Source organism: Myotis brandtii, unplaced genomic scaffold, assembly GCF_000412655.1.
Source record: "Myotis brandtii unplaced genomic scaffold, ASM41265v1 scaffold535, whole genome shotgun sequence".
Lineage (NCBI taxonomy): Eukaryota > Metazoa > Chordata > Mammalia > Chiroptera > Vespertilionidae > Myotis > Myotis brandtii.
Window position 1 is genome coordinate 203,871 of NW_005369964.1, and position 9,795 is coordinate 213,665.

Below are 9,795 nucleotides of genomic sequence, written 5' to 3' on the forward strand. Positions count from 1 at the left end.
TCTAGACGCCCAATGTGGCAGCGGGATGGTGAGAGGGCCTGGCCCCAGCCCAGGGCTCTCCCAGAGGGTACCGTTCCGTTCCTGCTGGTAACCTGCTCTCTTACCTGCCTGGCCTTGGCCTCTTGAACCTGCCCCAGGAACTTCCTCCCTTCACACCTCCACTGCTGAAGCGGAATCCTTGCTGCTGAAGCCGGGAGTCTGGCCGGGGCTGGAGGCTTATTAACGCTGGTAGACTCCAAGCCCCGCCCTGGCCTCCCTCAGTACCCATGGAGGCATCGGCTCACCCGAGCCCACAGCACTGCCCGGCTCTGCCATCTGGCTTATGCGCACCACGGCTGTGGCTTGTACTGTTTCCTTCTCCTCTCCTCACCCTTTGCCCACCCTAAACACAATGCCTGTCACCAATGCCTGACAATGCCACCCCTCCAGTATCTCTGGGCTGTCCCCTCTACTCCTGCCCACTGCCACCCGCTCACCCCCACCAGGCCCTTCGCATCTCTCCCCCAGCTCTGCAGCAGCCTCCTGCCTCCAACCACAGGCTACGTCCAAACTGCATCAGAGAGCCGCTGGGACTCAGAAGGTGACCCCTCCAGCAGCACAGACAGCCCGTTTCTCCCGACCACCCTGCTCGCTCTCTGGAATGGCAGCCCCCCTTTCTCCTGCCAGGCCCACAGTTTAGAACCACTTCGAACATCACTCCTCAGCAGCTTGCTGCCACAGATGGCCAGGGACCCCACCTGCCACAGGTCAGCCCCTCGTGCGTCTGCTTCTTCTGTATCTGATTCTTGAAAACACCCGTCCTCTGTTTGCACACTGATTGAACACCTACTATGTTCCAGGCCCTGCTCTGGGGATTCAAGGTCCCCAAAGACACACTGTCCTTAAGGCCTTCGGTTGGGTAGAAAGAGAGAAGTGAGAGAACATAAAACACAGTGGGACTGCTGCTGTGACCGAGGGCAGCAGGGGTCTATGGGAACAGAGAGGGAGGGCACTGAGGCCCACACAGGGAAGGAAGTATGCAGCAAGGAGGGCGACCTGGAGGAGGTTGCCTGAGCCAGAAGAGGAAACCAAGGACAAAGATCAAGGGCCAAGAAGGGGCTGCTGAGAAGTCTAGCATGGCTGCAGTGAGGGGAGTGAGGGCCGATGTGGCAAGCGATGTCACCCGGGGAGGGGGTGGGCAGGGGCCACATGCACTGGCCACAGAGATAGAGAGACTTCATGTCCATTAAATTCAACCTAACTTAGAAGTGTGTGAGGAAAAACTCTTCTGTGTGCTCAGGTGACGGGCAGAACCCTAAAATGGCCCCCAGACTCTGTCCCCTGCTGTGCGCGCCCTGTCATCACCCGCCTGACATTTCCCGGTCAGACATCGCCCTGGTCAGGGGCTGAGCAGTTTTCCTCCCGCCTGACAGGCCAGTGACCGATTTCATCTCGAGGGGACAGAGCGCTGCAGCAGAGGCCAGACACGGCCCAGGTGGAGGCAGAGACTTCTGAGCCCGCTCCAGCCTGTGGAACGGCTGCTGGAAACGTGGATTAACTCCGTGGCAGCTGCTCCCAGGGATTTATGGCCCCTTCCGGGCCCAGGCAGACACTGGCTGGCCCCACTCAGCTCCAACTCCCACACGCAGCAGCATTTTTTTCCAAGGCATTTTTAAAATAGTATTTGAAGTGCTCCCTCTGGCAGCACATATTTTAAAAGCAGAGCAGAAAACGTAAACCTGGCCGCAGCGCAAAGAGGAAGCGTCCATCAACGCAACGGTCCATATTCTGAAACCATGAGACAATTTCTTTAATCCAAAAGGGGCTCTAACCAATCAATAAGAAAAACAGCACAAACCCAATAGAAAAATGGGCAAATGAGATGAAAAGACTCACGCAGAGAAATGCAAACAGCTAATAATAAACGTGAGGAGATGCTCAATGTTGCCAACAGAAAAAGCAGTGTGAGGTGAGATGGGCATCACTCGCTGGCAGGCAGGCGCAATTAGGAGTAAAGTCTGTTTAAACTTTCTGAAGAGCCATCAGGCAAGATGTGCCAACCTGGGAAACGTTTATGGTCATCTCTGATGGAAAAATTCCACTTCTAGGGATTAATTCTAGAAGTAGGCAAAGATCTATGTTTATTGCAGTTTATTTTCTTAAAAACCCAAATCAAGTTGGAATGACCCAACAAGCCCGATATAGCCGAGTGAGTTACGACGCGTTCACCCACGTGCTGAACTATGCTGCCGGCAAGGACGACGGGGCAGACCTGACCTCCATCATCTTTACGGGCTGACGTGGGAAGAAGCCAAGATATCTATTAAGTGAGAAGAAAACAAGTTTTATGAGAACATATGTAACATGACACTGTCCCTATTTTTTTAAAAGCACAAATGTATTTATTGTGCAGGAGAAGGGTCTAGAAAGCTGGATTCCACACCGTTAGAATGTATCTGGGATGCGGGGCTGAGGTTGAAGAGGCTGGAGTTCCAGGGAACAGGGCCCGGCCCGCTGACAGGGACTCCAGGTTGGATCTGTGCCTGTGCGCGCTGGAGGTGAGCGCCCTCGGGGGCCTGCGGTCCGGACTCCCGTGTGCGCTGGGTGAGCTGGGCTCTATTCCACTGATTCTAAGACACTTTTTTTTTCACTGCCCATCACTGAAGTTGAAATGTTTCATTGGCGATGGTGTGTCACAATGTAGTCAGCAGTTTTCCCCAGGGCAGGGCTGGATTCAGACCCATAAGCCTCCTGATGTGGAGGAGGTGCCTCCCTGGGCTGGGCCCACAGCCGGTGCGCAACCTGCCCTGGTGTGGGGTGGTTTACCGTGGGGCCCACAGCACGACCCTCCTCTGCAGGCCTCCACCTTCACCTGAATGGGGGTCTCTGCCTGGGTGGCTGGTGGCGGCCGGAGTGAAGACGAGGACAGTTTATCTCTGGGAGAGGAACCAGGAGCCAAGTGCCCACCCAAAGGCCCACCTCCCCATCAGCTTAGGGGACCCATGCCACTTCCATGACCGCCTGCTCCAGGAGCTTGGCCTGGCCTGGTGCCCTGTCCTCCCTCACACCAGACCCCTTGATGGGGGGCAGCGTCTTCTCAGCTTTGCCAGGCATCACAGGGGCCAATCCTCAGAAACCCACTTGAGGTGTGAAGACTTTTCCTAGTGGGCTGATCCAAAACTCCAGCCTCCTGCACAAAACCAGGGCTAGAAGCCGGCCCTGACTCAGGAACGCAGTCCGTGGGGGCATACCCCCCTCCTCTTGGTCCTCCTCAGCTCCAGCCCCCCACTACCCACTGTGGGGAGCCCATATAGGATTAAGCCTCGGACTGACCTGTTGGCAAAGTCACAAACAAGTCCCAGCTTAGAGGGCACAGTCCTCTTAGCATATTTAGGCTTGACCTTATGAGGCTCCCTAGATCTTATCTGGGAAGCTAATGGGCTGAGGGAAGTGCAGGAAGTGTAACTATGGTCAAAACAAGTGAAACTCACAAGAACTGTGTAACTATGGTGACCACTGCCCTGTTTACCTCTGACTATAAAAGGTTGGTAGGCCTGAGCACCAGTGGAAGTCCTTCCTCCTGAGTTGGACTTACCCGCCTGGCCCCCAATATTCCCAAATTGCTCAGCTTGCCTCAGGAGGATCTTTCTTGGCCTCAGCCAGGCACAGGAAGATCCACGGAGACTAAAGAGAGCTAGAGAGTTCTGAAGGCTGTCTCTGTGTAAAACATTCTTCGCCAACTCCGTCCACACCTTTGGGAACCCCTGGACTGGACCCCGGTAACCCACCACAGCTTCTGCCACATTTCCCACCCAAACCAGGCTCCCAAAGGACCAAGGAGAGGGAGCTGACAGCATCTAACTCTGAGCCACACTGCTGCAGGGACTGGAACCAGACCTTGCGCACACCTCCCCACAGTGGTGCCGACAACCTTGCAGACGAGAGCAAACAGCTCAGACGGCAGCCACTGCCCAGCACACAAGGGGGGCTGCGATGTGAGCCAGGCCTGTAAGCACCAAAGCCCTGCTCTTTCCCACTCCACGTGTGCTGCTGCTCTCAACCAGGCAGGATTCTGTTCCCTCCGTAACACGCAGGGCAGAGCTGCTGGTGGCCACCAAGGACCTTCTCTCGTCAGTGCCATTGCCTGGACACCAGAGGGCGCCCGGGAGCCGTGCCAGCTGCCAGTGTGGAAGGCCCCGCAGGCTCTGGGGAATCACTGGCCCTCAGGCAGAAGAGCCCCCAACTGTATCTACTATATCCATGGCCTTGGTCGCTCCCCTCCTCTCCCCCGCCAGGCTCATGGAGGAAGCAGTACACACGAGGACCGGGAGTCCCATTCAGGAACTCTGGCTAAGAGCACAGCCAGAGGTGTGAGTTCGAATCCCAGCTCTGCCCCCAAGTAGCTCTGTGGCCTCAACCAACATAAGCTCAATGCACTCCAGTGTCCTCACCACTATGGGGTGACAGAGGTGCCTTTCTCTCAGGTCATCGTGAGAATGAAGTTAGCTGACACATGTAAGGTGATTCTCGCCGTGCCCACCTGTGCGCTGACCACACAGGCTCAGAGGAAGGTGACCTGCACAGGCCACACAACGCAGAGGACATGGGGGACCTGCGCTCAGGCCTTGACTCCAAACCCCCTCCCCACCCAGAGCACCTTGCAGCTCGCCACGGGTGGGCAGGACAGACAGCCCCCACCTCCGAGTGAAAGGCCCTCAACTCCACACACCCTGTGGCAGATGCTCCGTGGGAATTATTTCTCCTGGGCTGTGAGGAATGTTGTTTTCTCTCACTTGGTGTCTGGGTCACTCCATTTCAATCCCACCCTGATTAAATTCCCATAAAACCACGGGCAGCGTCGCTCAGGCTGCGGTGTGCACAGCCCTCCCCAGAGAGGCCCGTGTCCAACGGCCATCTGTCACCCCAGAGCACACGTGTGGGAGGCTCGGGAAAAGGAGACCAGGAAAGCGACCCTTCGCCTGCAGCTGCCATCAGCTTGAAGGGCCTCTGGAGCCCTTTGCCCTGTGGTCTGAGGCAGGTCCCCAGCGGCTGCGCCAGGACCAAGGCGACAAGCTTGTATCATCCAATCACAGCCCAGGTGCTTTCTCACCAGTAGGATCAGGAGCTGGCGACAGCCTGGCCCAGAATCGCTGGGCACGGGGTGGCAGAGCCCATCTCAAAGTCCCAGGCCTGTAAGGCAGAGCGGGTGTCATTGAGAAAAAAGACCCGTGAAGGTGTGCACGGGAGGAACGTGCCCTTTTCTCCGCCCGCCCCAGGCAGTTTAACCTCAGGGAGGCTCCCGCCCTTGGTTTGAATTGGATCCAGATTCAGCGCCATCTGTGCCTCTGGCTAAGGGGCACAGAAGCAGGGGCTACGAGGGAAACCCATGGCCCAGGCGCTCTGGGGTGCGTCACTCTGCACCTACTGACCTCTTTGAGAAGGACTTACTGCTGAGGTCCCAGGCTGGGGCCACGCCCCCGGCCAGCAGCAGGGAAAATGGTCATTCCAGGTCACTCAACCCCAGGCAGGAATCCATGTTAGCATTTTAGCTGGGCACATCGCTGCCCAGAATAAAGACCACATTTCCCCACTGTCTAGCAGCTCGGGGTGTGACTTGCGTTCTGGCCAGTGGTGTGTGAACCGAGCATCGTGTTATAACTTCCAGACCTTTCCTAAAGGTAGCCAGGCTGCTTCCCTTTGCTTCCTTGTTCCTAGCCCCCCTCCTCTCCACCCCACGTCTAAATCCTGTGATGGCTGAGATTAGGCACCACCTTGGGCCAGGAGGGCCATACCACCATGCGCTGGAAGCCTCAGTCCCTGCTGTCCCACACAGAACCACCGGGTGACCTTCCTCTGGGATCGCACATGAGACCAAAGAGGGGGGGCGGGGGGGGGGTAGTCTAAGACTGTCAGGTCTGACTTAGAAAAACGACCCTGCTTCCCCTCCAGATTCAGAATGAGAAGAGCTCAGGGAACGTAAAAGGAGACGGCACCGACCACCCGAGGCTGTGCAGGTCCTGACAGGTGCGGCTGGAGCTCCGGGCAGCGGGCCTCACCTGCCCCACAGCCGATGCTCTGCACGGAGGGAGCGGGCTGCTGAGCGTGGACCCCTGTGCCCACAGCCCACCCCACTGCAGAGCCTCCCGCCTGCCAGCCTTCTCTGCAGCCGCTCAAGCTCCCGAGGACAGGAGAGCAGCTTCCCCAGGGGGCTGAAGTCTCCATGAAGCCCCTGCTTCCAACACAAAAGCAGTGTCACAGGGATTGCTAGAACTGTCTGAGGGATTTAAAAGGGTAATTATAGCTGTTTACAGCACACCTAAGGGCTGTGTCCCTCCTGGAATCTCAGCAGTGGGGGGAGGAGCAAGAGGGCCAGGGTGCGCTTCCCAGAGAAGGTTCTCATCTGCAGAGGAGCTGGCCTCCCCATGAACAGCTCCAGAAGGGATGGGGGGATGAGGGGGGGACGGGGCAGGAAAAGGCTCTATAGGAAGTCTCGGCCTCACTGCCCTCCTGGAATAATACCAGCCGGGCTTGGCATGCACGATAAGGAAAACGCAGGGTGCAGCAGTCACGGCCCACCCACCCACACAGTTCCTGCTGGCCTCAGACCAAGGCCGTATTTAGGGTTCCTCCACCAGTTCTTGCTAGGCCTGGAGGGGGGTGCCCCTAGCAGGCAGCTCCTGAGCTAAGGACGCCCAGGTTTGAGGTTTCCTGGACCTAGCAGAGTGGGGTCTGATTCCCCACTGGGAGCCGGTCACCAGCCCCCCTGGGCCTGTGCCTGGGTGAATGTCCCCCTCACAACAGGACACAGGTAATGGCCATTAGAACCTGTCACCAGGCCATGTCTGCACCGATCTGTCTAAAATGTATTCTGGCCTTGGCAGGTGTGGCACAGTTGGTTGGAACATTGTCTTGTACACCAAAAGGTGGCGGGTTCCATCCCCAGTTGGGATGTGTACAGGAGGAAGCTGATCAATGTTTCTCTCTCACATTGACGTTTCCCTCTCTCTCTCCACCTTTCTCTTTAAAAAAAAAAAATCAATATAAACATATCCTCAGGTGAGAATAATTTTTTTAATTAAAAGAAAAGAATGTCTTCTCACTCACCAGCTCACATGCCTTCAATGACTGTGCACAAATGAAGTTCCCCCACCACCCACTGCATGAGGTACTCCTAGCCTCCACTCTGACCCGATGGTCTGCAAGTCCCTCACCAGCACCCCACATTTCAGCTCTCTCCCCACTTTGCTCACTTCACATCCCTGCCCTGCCTGGGAGGCCCAGGCTGTCATTCCCTCTGCACCTGCCCACCAGGGCGGCCCTGCATCATGTGCACCCTGCGGTCCAGCCCCAACCCCCACTAGTCCCCTGCTCCCGTCTGTACATGCTCATACTCCAAGCCAAGGCTCACCTTTGACCCTCAGCCCCGATGTCTTCAAGATCCAATCCAGATGCTTTACCCCCTTCCATCATAAGGGAGCAGCAACAGCAGCTGCCATTCCCGTGGCCCCAATGGGCTGGCACCCATGCTACCTGCTGTCAGACATCATCCCAGTTACCCCAACCCGGGAGCCCATGGATAAACCACTTGTTACCTACATCTTACAGAAAGCCAGCAGGGACCTGGCCCAGACCGCACAGCAGCAAAGTGCAGATTCGGGCCGGTGTGGCTCAGTGGTTGAGCGTCGACCTATGAGCCAGGAGGTCACAGTTTGATTCTGTCAGGGCACATGCTTGGGTTTCGGGCTCCATCCCCAGTGTGGGGCATGCAGGAGACAGTCGATCAATGATTCTCTCTCATCACTGATGTTTCTATCTCTCCCCCACTCTCCTTCCTCTCTGAAATCAATTTAAAATATATATATATATATATTTTTTTTTTGAAAAAGCCCAGATTCGGATACAATCTATCTGTCCCCTCCAAAAGCGGGGAATGCCTCTTTTGCTTTGAGAAAGCCTCCTTTGAGGCGCCTCCCTAATTCCACCAGAACCAGAACCAGCACTCTTCTGATGGGCTTGTTGAGGACACGAGCCATGGCTGCCAACCTGCCTCTCCTCCCACTCACCGGGACTTCTCACCTATTAATACAATCTCCTGTCCCTCCAAACACAGTCCATGTCCAACACACACACCTGGGAAGGGACGGATTTTCTTTCCAGAACCAACATTCACCCAAAGCGTCACTCTAGATCTTCCTTCCCACCCGGGACTCTGGTTGGACCCAGGAAAGGAACACGAGAGGAGGAAAGTTGACATCGTCACTGACCACTCCAGACCCAAGGAGGAAAGGGCGCTGGTGTGCCCACTTGCCCCCACTCCCTGGAAGTCGGGTCCACGATCTACCTACCTGATCTAGCCAGGCACCCAGGGAGTCAGGCCTCGAGACCCCCTACAGGACGACCAGGTCCAGCACCCAGCTCTCTCACAGGGCAAGTTCCTTAAGGATTCAAGAACTCACCAACTCCCCTAGCCAGGGTCGTGGCTGCACCTATGCCAGGTGCTTGCTAGATGCAGGGCCTCTGGCCATGGGCATGACAGTCAAGCTCAGGGTTTAGGAGCTAGGGAGCCTGGGTAGAGACCTGGCTATGATGCCATTGACGGGCTGTGACACCAGTATGTCTCCTGACCTCTCCGAGCCTTCGCATCGTCTGTAAAATTAGGGCGGAGACCTCCTTCGTGAGCGCACGAGGAGAGAGTATAAGGAGAAGGCTAACCCAGGACCAGGCACCTGGCACACCCAATAAAGGCTGCTCTCCATTCCCCTCAGGGTCCTGTGGGCCAAACTGCCCACCTGTCCCACCAGCACACAAAACGCCTGAGGCAGGTCACCCAGGTCAGGGTTCCAGGCCATGTGCACAGGCCACATGCATGGTCTGGATGGCAAAACAGGGGCTTCCTCTCCAGCCCGCGATGCATCCCTACAACGCCCAAGGCGCAGGCAAAGCACATCTCCTTCCAATGACAGAAGAGCTCTCGCAGGGAAGGCCTGGCCAGGCAGACAACCAGGGGGTGACTGTTAACAAGACTCTTTCCAAAAGGCATAAACAAACACCTTGGAAAGGAGTCCGACTCCTCGGAGCTGCCCTGCCCGGGAGGTGGGGGTGGGGGGTCCCCAGGGACAGGAGGCCACATCTGGCAGCTGAAGCTCCTGCGGCGAAGAGGGAGGCTCCTGCCTCGAGAACACGGCGTGCCCCGAGAAGTCTAGCCGCCACATTACACAGCTCCGTGTGTTTGATTAAAGACCCTTTAATTTCTGTTTGTCTCCTTCACCCAGTTACATAACTGCACTCGCCCGCCCGCCCTGAGCTCTTCCACACACACGCCTGCTCTCTAACCGCTGTGTTATGGGGACACTTCATGGCCACTCCGTGGCTTTAAGACAACAGAGCCAAGCATGTTGAAGTGGTTGGAGCCGCTCTCCAAGGAGCACTCTGGGCTTTTACTCCCCAACTCTGCTGGTCAGAGGGGGAGGACGGGCCTCCCCACAATGTGTGGCCCCTGGAACTCAACTGCTTCCGCCCCGAGTGCTCACACAGACCAGAGCCCTCCCGCCCAGGCAGTGACCACAGGGTGGACCCCGCCACAGTGCAGAGCCGCCTGCGGCCATACCTTTCATGTAGGCCTCAATCTTCCGGATGAGCTCGTAGGACTTGGAGCGGTCCAGCAGCGTCCTGATGGCAGGAAGGGGGTCCAGGACAATGGTCTCAGGGTGGGCGTCGATGTATTCCTGAAAGGAAAGCACACCCCTTCCGGTGAGGAGAGGCCCGTGCTGAACGGTGGATAACAAGCAAGACTTCACCCCACACATCCCGCCTCAT

General features: G+C 56.7%; 1 protein-coding gene across 1 annotated transcript in view; it reads right to left on the reverse strand.

Moving 5' to 3' along the window:
- Nucleotides 1–9,795, reverse strand: part of ITPK1 (inositol-tetrakisphosphate 1-kinase) — a 136,387-nt gene that overhangs the window by 26,279 nt on the left and 100,313 nt on the right. The window contains exon 4 of the mRNA XM_005877883.2: nt 9,587–9,704. Coding sequence (XP_005877945.1) covers nt 9,587–9,704 — 118 coding nt within the window. The remainder of the gene's footprint in view (nt 1–9,586; nt 9,705–9,795) is intronic.